Source organism: Parasteatoda tepidariorum, chromosome 3 (assembly GCF_982258835.1).
Source record: "Parasteatoda tepidariorum strain Cologne lab strain chromosome 3, Ptep-v5.0, whole genome shotgun sequence".
Lineage (NCBI taxonomy): Eukaryota > Metazoa > Arthropoda > Arachnida > Araneae > Theridiidae > Parasteatoda > Parasteatoda tepidariorum.
Genome location: NC_141757.1, coordinates 65,144,400 through 65,161,354, shown reverse-complemented (window position 1 = coordinate 65,161,354; position 16,955 = coordinate 65,144,400). Strand labels below are relative to the sequence as shown.

Genomic DNA, 16,955 nt, shown 5'->3' with positions numbered 1-16,955 from the left:
TTTTCCCTTTAAAAATTATATTTTTTATAGTCTACATCAAAACATATTTTTAACCCCGAAAATTTTAGCATTTTTAGGATGAAGTTTGGCACGTCCTTCCACTAAGCTCTCTTTTAATATTTATATCAACTCAGAGTGTTAATTTTTTTTTCTAATTTTCATATGCATCAAATAAGGCAATCTTTTTTAAAATTACAAAATGGTCGACCTACTTCACAATGCAAAATACCAATAGTTAACTCAATTTGCAAATCACACTTAAAGCATTAGTGTTTTCCTAAAACTTTCAAAACTCAATTTGATCAACCGTATAAAAAAAGGTGAGCATCGAAGACAATGTCGAGAAGCATATTTTCTAAATAGAAACCGTGACTTGCAAAATTAATACATTGTTTGTAATATTAATTGCATTTTTCAAGTATCACTGAAATTAAACATTAAATTTAAACGGCGTTGCAAAAAAAAAAAAAAAAAAATACGTGTATTGAAATATAATATATTTTACCTTCTGATTATAAAAACGATCTATAAATACCGATAGTAAAATACTACACTGAGAGAAAAAAGTATAGGCAAAACTACCAGAATAAGATAAAATGTACAATTTATTTCTTTATGAGAACACAAAAAAGCTCGGTAACTTTTATAGAAGCACTTTGGCAGTGATTTTCGTAAAATTAACAATATAATATGACTTTTTAATATACATGATAAAATTTGGTAAATTTAGTTTAGTTTGGTATTTTAGACAAGGTACCTCCGCACACGGTTAAATTTACTTTTCAGTTTTGTATTTTTTTACTAACTGTGTGATAAGAAGAACTATAATTTTGAAAACCACAATATCCAGTGAACTGTTACCAGAAAGGAAAAGTTACCAAATGAATGATTTAAATACCGTATATTGTCATTTCAATAACCTGAATTATATTTTTTTTACCATACCCTCCGGTAATTTTACCAGAATTGTTTTCTCCGGGTATCATCGTAATATTGTTAGTAACAATAAAGTAAATAATTCAATATTGACACATGCAATATTATTATTATTATTACAACTTATGACCTTATTCTAGTTTAAACTCAAATGTAAAAATGCAATTTTTTCCTACAAATATGAAGCGGGCTTTAGTTCATGTCCTAAATTTAAACACAAAAGATAAGATTAAAAGTAAATTGCAGAGCGGTAAAAATAAGTTGGGCTGTATTTTTTTGGTCAAGCCAAAATTTTTTAAAATGTACTTCACTTAGTGTTGATTAAGTGTTACACAATTGATATTTTTAATTAAGTAATTGAAATAGTTGAACAACGCAAGAAATCTACTTACTCTACCAGTCGCTAATATCGTAAAAATTGCTGCTAATTTTTCTTCCATTTGGTTAAGGGTCATGGATGCTTTCACATAAACTGTTCTGTTGCCAATCAGTTGCGAACATGCCACTCCTCTGTATTGTTGGCAGAATCCCAGATCACTTTGTTCAAAGTCGGGCAATCTAGAATGAAATCAAAGAAATTAATGGAATTAAAACTATTCAGATAGAAGTTACAATAGAGCATATTTTGGTATTTCCTATTTTTGATCAAAAAACATAATTCTTATTTTTTGAGAAATTAATGTATAATGCCATTTAATAATACGTTGTATAAGATAATGTAAAAAAAGAACTTGTATTTCTTACGATTTAAAAATTTTGCTTAGACTAAAATATAAAATAATAATTAATTATAAAAAATAATTTTTTTGTATGGAGTACGGTTGACCTTTGTTAGTTTTATAACGGTTTCAAAAATATTTGATTTGCGTAAATAGTTTTTAAAAATAAAGAAATTAAGGAAAAGTCAAATTGATTGACAGGAGTCTCAATTTTTGCTCTTTCAGCAAAATAGACCATAATTGACAGTTTGCGCTTACCTTTCGTATTTTGAGATTCAAAAATCAAAACTGTAAAAAAAGAAGTCTGTATATATCGAAAAAGTATGCTTTGGTGTCTGATAATTTAAATTAAAATTGATAAATTAGCGCATTTTTTAGTTATACTAATCAAATCAATAAGATTACATATTAGGAAGTAATACTGCAATCATTAGATTGAAAGTTATTCAGGCATGTTTTTTTTCACGCATTGCATGTGCAAATAGCTTTATTTGGAAATAAGGGAGCTGTAGGTACACAGAATTGTCGTGGCCCATTAGTCGTAACTATGAGGCAAATTTGCACGCAGTTATGTATAAAATGCTTTTAAATTATGTATAATCTAAATAAATTATGATACATTTGAGCTGATATTTATTTGACTTTCGTTAACTTATTACACTAATTGACAATTCTTAACGAAAAATACAGTTTTTTTTATTATTATTTAGGAGGTTCCTAGAAATGTAGGACATGAGGCTAGGGCTCCTCAGACCTTAGATTAATTTGGCACTGTATGCAAAAACCACATGCGTTACTTTATTAATATGCATATCGTTGTGTGTGCTGCTGATGTCAAGCAATTTATACATTTCTTTTTTAGTTTAGTGTACATTTTATATTTATTTTTTAAACATTAATTTGAACAAGCTTTAAAAATGGAAAATTAAATGAAAGAAACTTTAAATAATCTTATTTTATCATAAAAAGATCAAATTGTTACTCTAAATTTTCAAATTACGAAGTAAAATATTTATTGATAGAATATTTTATATTCACATTACATGTATGAATGATTATATAATTACTAATAAAAATAGATATAAACGAAATTCCCTGCTTTTCCTTAAAAAAATTTGAAATGCAAACTTTAATTTTCTAGCTCAACATCACCACGAACAGTATAAAGCATTTCGTCACAGATGGCGTTTATAGAATATTACAGCACAAATGTTATCTTTTTCTTATTTTTATAAATAAACAAAAGCTGCCATCTCTTGTATCCCATCGCTCAAAAGAACAAAAACAATAAATAAATAAGTAAACAGAGCCCCGGCATGAAATTGCCCTTAAATCTGGCGATCATGTTTTTCGCTAGGAGATCCACTTCGCACTCCAGTGCTTCGAAAGCGGAGATAGGGAAGAAAAGAAAAAAAAAATCGTTAAAAAATTCGGTCCAGTGGAGTAGACTGACTCAACAGGCGAACTAAGAAGAAGAAAGAAACTAAAATAACAAAACACGAAAATTGATAAAAGAAGTCTTCGAGCTTGGCCGAAGAAAGTAACTCTTTTTTATATCATTTCTCGCAGTTTGCCTTAATATTGGCTTTCTTATTTCCTTACAGACCACCAGCTTTCGTAAGATGTTACTTTCAGCTTTAGATTACTCTCCGCAGTTCATTCTTTTTATTTTCTTATTATCGTCTGCTGTTCTTTTTTATTTTAAGATTTTAAAGAAAGTTATATTCTGATTGGTGGCAGCAAGGAGAAACTGGAAGGCTATGGTTGGCAGCGCTTTTAGAGTGTAATTAAATCATTTTATAGACAGGGTGTGAAAGGTTTTGCCGTTTTAAGTTACCAGTACTGGCTACTGTGATATTCTCTTTTTTGCGCTTTGAATTTTATAATAGTCTTTTTTTTTTAAAACTCAATCTGCTAAAGAATACGGAAGTTCTTTTTTGTAATTTAATCTAAAAAAAGTTTGTTATATTTTTTTTTAGTTAAGGATTTAAGCTAATTTATTTTAATTAGGAAAAACTACACTTACGTTAAATAGATTTTCTTATTTCTACTGACGTCGCAATAGTTTTACTCTTTAGTTGTCATTCATATCAGCTTATAACAAATTTCTTTGAAAATTGTTCTAATTATTCCATCCAAATTGTTAATTAATCCTTTGCGTGGAAACAAAGAGGAAACCTTTCAAATATGTTGTTAATCAAACCTTATTTTTACTGTATTGTATGGAATGTGTGAGCCATGATAACTCAGTAGTTAAATCACTGAACTGTCATTGCGTTGGATTGGGGATTCATTCCCAAGTGGTGTCTTGAATTTTATTCAGTTTCAGATCGATGGATGCTAGCTTGTTCGATAAAAAAATGTGGCCTGTGCGCAATGGCGACTACATTATCTCAATCATGACGTTGGTCATGAAAATGCGGAAATTCTTTTATATAGAATGTGCAAGATCCCAGTTCAGAGCTTATAAAAATATTTTTCTTAAAGAAATAATTATATAGATTCTGTCAACGGATTAATTACAGGTAATAAAAAAAATTATTAATAAATTATTAGTTTTACATTTAAGCAATTTTTTTATTACATTAAAAAATATTGATCTGTTTTTCCGGTTTTTTAAACCATAGTTTTTTTTTTACAAATATATTTTCAATTATTTTTAAATGACTTTAAATGACTGTTGTCTCTTTTTTTCTTACAATTTTGATGAGTTTTTAAATTGTATTTAAAAGAAATCCTTAAATTCATGATATTTTGAACGTAATTTAATTTAGTAGATGCAGTAATCAGTTTTATCTATTTAAATTCCATATTCAAATACTTGTCAGCAGGGTTGGAGTTTTTGCCAGCAAAAAGGTTTTTTTGCCAGGACAGTGGCAAAAACCGGTAAAATTATGGAACAATAGTTTTGTTAATTTTTTTGTAATTATTTATATTTATAGTATATATTTCAATTTTAGTAACAATTTTGTATCAAAAATGTGTTTTTGTCCTCTCATCTTGGAAAATACAGGTTTTTGCCACTTTTTGCCAGGACGGTTTTTACCGGTATTTACCATGGTTTTTTCCACCGGCGGCAAAATCTTGCCAACCGTGCTTGTCAGATCATGAGGGTGATTTAAAAACAACACTGTTTCAGAAAAAAAAAACTATAAACTGATAATAAAAAAAATCGTGCATTGAACGTATGCGTGCTTGAAGAGAATGCATCATTGCACACTATGCACAGGTTTTCACATTATCTCATATTCTCCTTATTGTTGTCTCCTTAATACGATTTAAATTATTTCCTACTACTCAAAACCAAATTTTCTTTAATTCTAAGATGCTTTGTAAAATGTCAAAAATGTCTTTTTTCAAATTTTGCTGATATTATTCACTTTATTTTAGTAACAGAGAAATAAAAATAATAATTGACTTCATTGTTTTTATTTGGCAAAAAAATACTTAAAAAACTTTTAAGTTCTTTCAGTTGAAAACGGTGTTTCAAACAAAGATTGTGACATCGGGTAGGAAAAAGCAACCCAAGCTCCCCGAAAAAACATTGCTTACCAACAACCAAATCTACTTTTTGTCAAAAATATATATCACTCACGAAGGAATTTTTTTATAAATATTTTTCATGAACTTAAAAACAACTATGAAAGACTTTTTAAAAAAGATAATAGGAAAAACTACAAAGCAATTTAGATTAGCAATTTTCGACAAAGTGAAATGTTGAAACTTTTTCATAAAATGTTTAATAATTGAGGAACAATTTTGAAAGACTTTTAATCAGAAAAATAGATATTAAGAAAAACTATAGAGTAATAGTATTTAACTTTACGATATGAAACATCGAGAGGAATATTTCGCTTCGTACAGTCGATCTGTTATATTTTGCTTGGTAGTGCGCTTTTCTAAAACCATAGCTGCATATGCAAGCGTTTAAACCTTGTTATTGATTAAAGTTTCTGCCCAGTAACACAAAGCACTTGCACATGATTAAAACCGGAAATTATTCACTGCTACATTAAGAGAATATTTATTCCTCTTCCACGAATAATTGTCAGTAGACACTTTGTTCGTTGAACAGACGTCCATATGTATTTTGGAGCTTGTCCGTGTTATGTAATAATGTAATTAGTAATAGATGTGATGGTGCTATCACTAGGAAACGGGAAATTGGAATCTCTCGGCTATCACCTTTTTGTTATTTATCTGCCACGTGCCGATTATTAAATTCAATAAAATATAAAGTACACTATAACAAATTCGTATCAAATTACGAAACAAAGTACCGGCACTTAGGATGCCGATACTTTCTACCGTAAAATCCAATTTTACCGGAACATATTACGGTACAAAAAATCTGACATACTGTAATTTTTATAATAAAATCTCTAAATAAATAAATATTACTGTAAAAATTATAATATAATATTTTACAGTGAAAATAAATTTTACGGTAAAATGGAGGTACTATATAACGTAATTTGATCCGGATTTTACAGTCAACATTTAAAACGTTTTATTGCGTTGTACACTTGTCTTGAGTAATTTTGGTTGATATTCATCTGTCTTGTTTGGTACCTAGATAGAAGGTACTAAAACCATTGTTTTTTAATCGAATAATGTGAGCTATACTTATGAAACGAAAAATGTTTAGTTGAACTCCTTCCTTTTGCTTCAATAAAGTCCTTTTTCTACAAATACTTCATTAAATTTTGTAACGCGTAAAAGTAGTTAACAGTTTGGAATGAAAATAACTTCTGTAAGAGCGGTATGCTAAAATTTAAAAATTCTTAACATTGCAAAAATAAATAAAAAGAAAACTGCGTGATTTTTATGCCATACTCTAAGGCAGTGCTTCCCAACCTTTTTATCGACACGGACCGGTCAGCGTTTGATAATTTTACCGTTACCCGATGAAGGGTGGTAGTGGAGAGTTGATTGTTTATATTTTAGATAATTTTGATTTAATAATTTTAATTTAATTGTACTTAAACCTGCTTTCAAAGCAAAATACAGTTACATGCGCGGTATGGGTGCGGCTTTCGGTGACGGATCTTAGTTTTAAGTTCATCTCAGCTCCCAGTTACACTCTTGATCTTAGAAAGTCGCACAAATCCGAGAGAAATACACAACAGTAAATAAAATGAATGTAATTTAATGTTCCTTGGGGGGCCATTTGACCCACGATTCAACAATTAAATCAATAAAATCAATCAAAGCTCAACAATTACATCAACAACAATATAAGTTGCCAAATTTCACCAGATTTACTAAATTTTAACGTATAGTATGACAAAATATATTTTATTGTTAATTTTATCAAAATCATTACCAAATTTCTTTGGCAAAAATTACCGAGCTTTCCTGGTGTTCCCATGGAGAAAAAACACGATACATTATACCTTATTCTGGTAGTTTTTACCACACTTTTAATCTGAGTTGACTCTCAGAAATTTTTTGTGTTTTTGACTTAGGATTGTTTTCATTTAATTCAGCGTAGTAGAAAAACATTAATATGCTATGCTTCATTTGGCTAGAGAGGAATTTGAAAGCTTTGAATGAGAGCCATTTTAAACTAAACAAAAATTTCTTTGGGTATAACTTAAAATTCTGTTTTGATTTATTCGCATTACTAAATGTCTCACATTTTAGCCAGTAATGACTACTTATAATATTAAGTAAATATTTACTCCTTTATTTAGATTGTAGTACAAAGGATAGGTGGCAACGAAAATCAAAAATTTTCAATTTGTTAAAGAACGATAAGAGATAGAACTTTTTACTATTTCTTATGCAATCGGCAACAAAAAACCTATCAGAATCAACTGAGAGTTTCCAATCACGTTGTTAGTTGCAGGTCTCTGTTACCTTTTATTTGCTAATCATAAAAAATATTCTTATTTAGTTAAAGTTACAAAAAATGTCTTATATTACTTAGCGTCTTATGAGCGTTTTCTAACACGCAAAATTACGTAAATGATAATAAGATATAATAAATAATTTTATCCTTACTGAAATTATTTAAGTACATAAAGTTAGTAATAGTATTATCGTTACTTTCTTTTCAGCATAAGCGTAAATAAGAATGAAAAATTTGAAAGTAGAGATTTTTCTACTTTTTCGTTGTGAAAAGCTGAACAAACGCAGTTAATTCTTGTTAAGAATGTCCACTTCACCCTTCTAAGAAAAAAATAAGTCCTGTTAGGTTGACAATAGTATCGTTATTTGTCAGACCAGTAACTCGAATTATATCAGAGTTACAGAAATTGCAGGGGTCTTAGGAGGCAGTTAGTGATGTGTTGTTCTTACCCTCTTTTCTCATTTTAAAATGGCTTATTAAAGAAAAAAACTTTATGTAAAGATAAGACAAATATGTTTGTTTTAATTAGTTTTAAAATTATAATGAATTTTAAGATGATGCAAACTGCATGAATGCGGCTGAACTGCAGTTAGAAACTCATTGTCACGTAAATTTAATCTAACTTTTATAAGAGGTTAAATCATGATTTGGTTGAAATTCAATTACATTATTGTATAATTAGTCAAATCTGCACGATAATATGATTTATTGATCACCATATTAAAATTGCAATAATTTTCACATTTACGAATTATTTGACATAAATTTTATGAACAAATTTCTGTTACATGCCTTTTTAAACAGTAGTTGACATAATATTTTATGATAGTTATAACTGATATAGAATCTGTGCATTGCTATCATCAAGTTTTTAGCATAAACATATTATCTAACAACGTAATGTTATCAATAGTTTTAATATAGCTTTTTGATAATACACTTTCAGAAAAATTGGTTGAATTACACTTTGAACAACATTGTTGTGCGAATTTGATGTAATTTTATTAAGATGTTAAACGGTGTTTTGGTTGAAGTTGAATTATGGTATTGTGCTATAAAGTTTATGATGGTTTAATTTGCACAATATGGTTTAAATTGGCACCATATTAAGGATGTAATTATTTCACAATTATTAACCGTTTGATAATAAATTTTATTAGTAAGTTTTTTTAGATGTTTTCTTAACTGTAATTGTCTGCAATTTACATAGTGTTTCATTGTGGTTATAACTGAAATAGATTCGGTATGTTGATATTTTCACATTATCATTGAACAATTTTATATAATAGATAACTTTAACATAAATTTTTGATAAAAACACTTCTAAGAAAATCGGTTGACCCACAATGTCATGCAAATTTAACGTAACTTTAAAAAGACGTTAAAACATGTTTTGATTGAAGTTGAATTGCAGTATTGTTTATTCAAGTTTAAGATGCATTGATTTGCACTATATTATAGTTTAAAGGGGTACCATATTAAGACTGCAATTATTTCCGTAATCATTAATCATTTCATAATAATTTTTATACACATGTTTCGCTAATACAATTTTTTAAATTGTAATTCTATACATTTGTTTCGAACTTAAAAAAGAAAAAAAAACTTTAATCTTTTTTCGGAAAAAAACAACTTTTATTTTCTCTAAACTTAATGTATATTGAGTTGATGCATTATAATGATATTCAAACTAAATTTAATGCTTTAATGTTTATTTGAAAGTTTTAATTTAATTTTAAAGAATTTATTCAACTGAGTTTCAGGTAGAATATTATTTTCTTAATAATTAAAGTGTGTTATATTGGGATAATTGCAGTGGTTATTCGCATTATTGTATTCAATGTTTTATAATTTTTAGAGAGATAATTACAAGTTTTCATATTGGACAGATTTTATTAAAATTAGTTTTAGTTTCAAATCATTTACGATATAAATGGAAAATTTATTTACTAAGTTTAAATCATTTAGCCCATAAATATTGAACTTATAATAGAATATTTCCTTTTCCTATTCATTTATCTTTTCCCTGTCATACACCACAAAAACGGTTAAATCTGTTTTAGAAGTTAATCGAAACAAGTTAGTCAAGATATTTTTTCTCCAAAACAGTTTAAAAATAAAACATTACGTACATAAAAGCACTTATAAAAAATAGAACAAAACTATGGAACACTCCGCCATTTTTGAATTTATCTAAATATTTATAATATTTGGAGTAATAATGGGAATTTAAAAAAACGAAATCAATACTAGAAAGAAATCTATTAGCATGTAAAGAAAAAATAAATGTATGAGTCACAACTTTAAAAATTGCAATTACAAAACGTTCAAGTCCTTTTCTAAACATCACTATAAAAAATAATTAAAATGAAAAATGCTTCTGGATTAGGAAATTATTTTCTTGGATTAATTTTAATTATAATGAGAATATTTAATGGTGAGGATAGTTAAAATAAATTACAGTAAAAGCATTTTTAATTCGATTGAGAAAACTGTACTTTATTTTGTTTTAAATATTAATTGAATTCACTTTTAGAAATGAGAAATTCTCTAATTAAACATATAATGCAAAATTTATTTTCAAATTTTCTATAAATGAAGAAAGAAATATAATTATTATATGCTTGATTAATGTAAACATTTTTTTAATTAGAAAACCTAAATAAAAAAAATTTACTTATTTAAAATACAAATTCCAGTCTTTAATGAGTAACTTATGCGGGTTTTGATAATCTGTCTAATAAAAAAACTCTCTTAAGTAATCACTTTTTTAAATCATTAAATACTTTTTTACCGTTTTCTTGAGGAAAAGATTGTTTTAATTTATAAAATATTAATCTAGGGAATAAAGTAATTCTTAAGAGATTTTTTGTAGAAAAAACTCATTCAATTATTTTTTAATTAAAACTCTTTAAATTGTGACATTTTTCTTTTTAGAAGCGTTCTCAGAAAGGCAAAAGAAATAAATAGAATAAAAGTTACATCTGATCTAGAAATTTTCCACCTTATTTAATCTTTCTACCAAATATCTCATTTTGCATTTAGGCTGATGTATTCGACTCGAGTCATTAAATTTTCCGCGTAGAAACATCGGTGAATAATAACGTTACAAGATAAATTTAACGACCATTATAAACTAGAAAGCTTTAACCTAAGCTATCGGTTTTCTTTTCGAACCATTTCTTTGATATCTTATAAGTCACGCATCAAATAATATTAAAAAAAAAATTATAAAATAATGTTCAAATGCATAAAAAGAGAATTCTGCATAGTAAGAAAATTCTGCAACGTCACGCATTATTTCCAGTTGCGTTCCGGATTTCCATCAAGAACAAGTGAAAACTGCAAAAAGCGAGTTTCTCAGCGAAAAGTTTTATGAATTCAGTGATTTAGTTCATTTTATGTGGCAACGCCACTGTAAGTATGACATGAAATTGCATTTAGTGTGTGCCAGAATGGTCGAGCGGCTAAAGTCACTACTCATAAGGCGAGACGGAGATTCCAGGTTCTGTTCTCCCCAGAAGTTGTTAATTGTAAAATTGTATTAGGTAGTAAGTTGATTGGAAATACCCGGTTCTTTATAAACAGCCGACTCAGTTGTTAGATTTATAGCAATGAACCTTGTTGGTACAAAGACAAGTAAGCAAGTTGTAGAAAAGCGACGATGACTGTTTGAAAGATCCGGATTTTACAATTAACCTAAGGTATTTATGCTTTTCAAGTGGAAGCTTCCGCTATCCTAGTCTATTTGTGCTCAAAATGCCTCAATAACTGAAAAAATTAAGCTCGGTTTTTTCTACACTACAATTTTTTTATTATAATTACTTGGAATTTTGTATCACAATTTCATGCATTAATACTTAAATCATGGATTTCAAGATAATTTTGTTTGAGAATTATTTTTCTTTCCTTCCTTTTGTCAGCGAAATCCTTTGTGAGCGAAATCCTTTTGTCAGCGAAAGAAAAAATCATTCTATGTATATTTAAATCAATTAGAAAGAAAACTAATTCATTATAATATTTAATGTATTGATATGATAAGATTTATTTTTCTTACTGAAAAGTGAGGTTAAATGTCTAAGTAATGAGCCTTCTGGTTAGTCAAGTAACGATGTAGCAATTTTTAGTTAGTAATGTGAGATGATAGACTGAGTCTCCGTACCTTCTATCCTGAAGACTTTAATTGAACTAATGTCCCAATTTCAAGGACTGATGAAGGTTATAAATCCCAAAACGATGTAACCTTTAGCAGCACTTATAAAGTTATAAAAATCACTGTTGAACTTTGTAACACGTAACATCTTGTCCCATTAACATTTTTTAGGCTCATAGTACTGTTACTATCATTGTAGCAGTTTAAAAATATTATTGCTTCGGATTACACATGATCTACTTATCCACCTTTAAATTATGAGGTTGATATAATTTAGGTAGCAGGTGGTACGATTTAAGCAATGAGTTTCCTAAATCATACCGCTTTTAGACCTTGCGAAACAAATTATTTCGTGTACTTACTGCATAGATATTTTTACAAAATATTATAAGTTACTAAAGAGCTGTATTTTTTTAAAAAATATTTCAAATGTAATTGTAGGTGATTTGTGACTCATAAAAATATTAGTACGAAAATTGGTTCGGTTTTGGCAACCTACCTATATTTTGTATACGCGAAAATTGGATCTCACGATATTCTGTTAGATGAATTTCCTTATGCTAGAAACTTTAAAAGCAAATATTTGCTTATATTTATTAAAATAATTCAAACTGTATCCGTTATTAAAATTGTATTAACATGCATATATATTTTCAAAAGACATTGATAAACTTATGGTATTTTAGCGGCAGGCACTTAGCAACAGGAACTAATTTAATAATACCTAAAATAAGCTTTGAAAATTATTTTCGTTACAAATAAATCAGTGTGGCTAAAATATAATTGTTTTGCACCGTTGATGCTCTGAATTTTTTTTCTTCCTAATATTAAATGCAAACATTGTAGCATTTCCATGAAAATCCTACTAAGGTATTTAAAAAATTTTTTTAAGCTGCTTGAAAGAAAATCGTAAATTTTAATACAAAATAATAAGTTTGCAGAACATTGTTTCTTCCGAAATAGAACTCAGTTTTCTGTTTTAAGAAAGTCACACATACTTCATCAAAATAATAAATTTATATACAGAATATTAAGTTTATAGAACATAGTTTTTTCCTTCCTGGATGAAACTCTGTTTTCTATTTAAACTAAGTCGCTTCTATTAAGTCAAAATAATAAATTTACATATAAAATAATAAGTTTGTGGAACATGATTGTTCTTTTCCTCTTCTGAACGCCTAACTTAAAGACAATTCGCACCCAATCTCATAATCTTTATCCAATCGATTTACCTAATGTTGTTTTAACTCATAAGTCACATGTACTAAGTCATCGATATTCAGTCTGATCCTCAATGTGACTAAAACCCCTTTCCCGTTAACGATCCAAGTTACATATAAGGAATTCATGAATTTCCTATGAGTTGCTCAGGGGTGAAAATAAAATTACCGCTCTCCACCACCATACCTATTCCACCATCTCAATATTTTATACCCCCCCCCATCTTCTAAGAAGAAATGGGAAAGAGGTAGAAGACGCCGAAAACTGAAAAATAAAACGAAATATAAAAAAAATATATGAAAATAAAATAAAGATGGATAAATTTCTTACTAAATCATAGGGGAAAAGATGACGCTGAAACATGATCTCAGGGAAAAAGTTGCCTTGGGGTATCTTATTTGGGGAACTTAAAATCGCTTAGGTATTTTTTTTTTCTTGTGTGTGTTTTGCTAGCTTAGAAGTTATAAAGAGTATGATGAGTTAAGTCGGTTCGATTTAAATAAACGTTATATCTTTTTCTTATTTTTTGACTCAGTTTTACTTCTTTAAGAAAGAAAAATTTAGAAATAGAAAGTTTGTAATTCGATTATAATTGGTTCGTAATGATGTTTACTTACATGAGCGGATTACGTGATATTTCGTTTTTTTTTTTTTCGTTCAGTTTTATTTTTGTTTTTTTTCTAACTTTTTATGCTTAAATCGGATCGCTATTTATTAAGTAATTAATCCTATACGTGGATCATATTCTGCTTTTGTGGTTATTGATTTTGGAATTATATCTTTTTTTGTGCATATTTTTCTATTATTGAATAATACATACATTACATTAAAAAAATATATATAAATAAATGTAGAGATTGTAACTATGAGAAATAGAATTAAAAAAAATCTTTTCATGTGTTTCGAGCTAATTATATAATTAATTAAAAAAGTTTTTTTTAAATAATTTTATGATTATTTTCAAGAAATAGTTCCATGAAGGGATTATTATACAGAATATTCTTTTACAAAGAATGAAGTTACAATTTTTTCCCATTCATTCTGCGAAAATAATTAACATTTAAATTTTGGAAATAAATATCGTGCTAAAATTTAATAATTGTGTCACAAAAATATTTGGCAACTCTACAAAGAAATTCGGTTAAATCACAAATAGCCAAAATAAAATATTGTTGAATTAAATCAAACCATTCAGATATTGTTACGAGTATATTATCATTTCCCTCGTGTGACTAAATGAAATAAATTTCCTTTTGACGAGATAATTGATGCTATTCTTTTACTTTGCTCAATCAATTATCAATTATTTTACTTTTACTTTACAATCTTGATCAGAAACACATTTTTTTTAATCGCTTATGACTGCCATATGAAAGTGAGCGTCAGTCATATGTTTGGAAGCAATAATTATCACATTCTGTCATAATTGTTTTTATAAAAACTTCCAAGTCTATAACCGTAATTTGTTCATGACGACATTTTTTCTCTTCTAGCGCAAATGGCGAATATTCTGTCTTTTTTTTATGTATTACTAAATAATCAACAGATAAATAAATTAGTACACGTTTTACTAATGATGTTCCTATTTTTATTCACTGAAATGTGCAGGACGGCTATTGCCGTCATTTACATACATATCGGCAAAAGTTGGACAGACTTAGCCATTTTTGCGGTAACTTATTAGAACTGTGTTCTAAATACAGGGTTATTCATAATTCCCTCTGCCTGTAAAAGCCACTTTTCTATATTACAACTGGTTTCAGTGGTACATGTTACTGCCATCTACCGGCAACTACTTAAATTAAAACTTAAATACTTTCGGAATAATTTCATATGCTCTTTTTTGCCATAGTCGTCTTCGTTTTTTTACTATAACGCTTCGAAACCCCAGAGGGAATTATGAATAACCCTGCAAATTAAATCAATAATTTCAAGATTTTGATGTTTATCAAACGAATCATAATTAATCTTGATTTACCGTATTTGATTTCGCTTTTTTTCTAACCAAATAATATGGGTGTATCTTCAACGGTAAAATTGCTCAACGGAAAAACTATCTACGCACAAACGAATCTTTTGTCATTAACAATAGCTGTCATTTGCACACATATCATCAAAAATCGGACGGATATAGTCATTATTCACGGCATCTTATTAATATTGCGTTCTTATATATTAAATCAATCATTTAAGAATTTTTATGTTTCTCAAACAAATCGCAAATATTTTTGACTTGTTGTCATTGAATCCGCTTTTTTTCCAACCAAATGACATGGCATCTATATCGGTAAAATTGCTCAGTGGAAAAACTGATATCTACGCACAAACGAATCTTTTGTCATTTATAATATCAATAACATAGTCATTAACAGAAGCTGTCATTTGCATGCATATCGCCTACTACTGGAGGAACACAGCGTTCTTATATATTGAATAAATCATTTCAAGATTTTGATATTTGTTGAATGAATCGTAAATTATCTTCATACCATCATTGGTTTCGCTTTCTTTTCAACTAAATAATATGGTTGTATCTACATCGGTAAAATTGCTCAGTGGAAAAAAGATGCAAATGAATCTTTTGTTAGCACTATAATGAGCAATATTTATAAAGAAAAAATCAAGGTGAATTATATGATAGCAGCCAAAAAAATAATCAATTTTGCTTGCAATACTACTAATATACTTAACATATTCAAAAGACTTTGTATTTCAGCCTGAAATGCAATGTACTATACGCTAGAACTGAACAAAATAATACTAATAGAAAAAACATTTCAAAGATTTGTATCCAAGATAGCATAAGAATTCTCTTTCTAGACCAAAAATCGAACGGGAAAAAAATATTTGAAGAACTGGATTGGTAGACTACGTCGTAAAAAGGTCTTGTAGATCCGACCAAAAGCGTCCGCTTTGCGATAAATGGAATAATATATATTTTGGTTGCGACAAGTTAAGCGTTTACGGCTTACCCTGGGAGCTTTTCGATCCGATAACTGCAGGCATGAAGCATCTTAGAGAAGAAAGAGCAATCTAAGTTTGTTTGTTTATTGAACCAAGATTAAAGATTGTTCACCAATAGCTATGCATCTGATACCGAATGCGCGAAATCGATTTAGGGAAAAGCAGGACCACCGGTACTAAGAAATAAAGAGTGTAAGCTTATTTAATGCAGTTAATAAATTGTTGTTTAAATGATCCGTATATTTTTTTCAGAGAGAGTTTTTATTAAAGTCAAAAAAAAAAAAAAAATCTGTTCAAATCTGATCAGTCAAAAAATAGCACCACACACTGTTAGAGTTTCCATAATTAAATTATGGTAAAATCCCCAGCAACATATTAATCGTAAAGTTTATAGAATTTTTTTTTAACTTTACAGTTTAAAAAACCGTGAATACAAAACTATACGGCTTTTTAAACATTTACAACTAGCATGGGTTCAAAACCGTAAGAAAAATTAACTGGACGTTGGAACTATACTTTTCGTTAGGTAATGGGCATTAGAGTTAGGTGTTGGTTTATCAAGAGTGAATATTGATGATGACATATTAGGCCATGATGACATATTAGCCCGCTCGGCTATAATGTGTACCCAGCTGTAAGGAACTAATTGACTTCATTAGGAGAGCCTAGTTGGTGTGATAAAATTCTAGTTTTTTAACTGTTTCAGGGAAAAGTATTTGATAAACTGTTTTTCTCGCAGTTAACAGTTTGAATACCATCTTATTTATGGTCATTTGACTATTTTGTTTGAATATGATAAAAAAACAACAATTAAACAAATCATTATTTAACTATTCTTTTCCGAGAAATTTCTAACAGTGTAAAGTTTCGAAATGTGGAAAATATTTTGTGAATTTTTCTGCTGTGAAATATTTTACGGTAGGGAAAAAATCATAAAAAAAATATGAGAGAGTGTTTTATCGGTCATCACCAGGAATCCAACCCGTCAAGCCAGCGTACTATATACCATCCTCGTATAAAGAGGATACTTTTTTTAAATGAGATAAAATGTGTTAGATAACTGGTTGAGTCATTACGATAAATTAACAATGGCGTATTCATTACGACA

At 28.4% G+C, this 16,955-nt stretch overlaps 1 protein-coding gene across 1 annotated transcript in view; it reads right to left on the bottom strand.

Moving 5' to 3' along the window:
- Window positions 1–16,955, bottom strand: part of LOC107442001 (tyrosine-protein kinase transmembrane receptor ROR2) — a 233,682-nt gene that overhangs the window by 23,856 nt on the left and 192,871 nt on the right. The window contains exon 6 of the mRNA XM_087159469.1: window positions 1,329–1,494. Within this exon, the coding sequence (XP_087015595.1) occupies window positions 1,329–1,494 (166 nt within the window). The remainder of the gene's footprint in view (window positions 1–1,328; window positions 1,495–16,955) is intronic.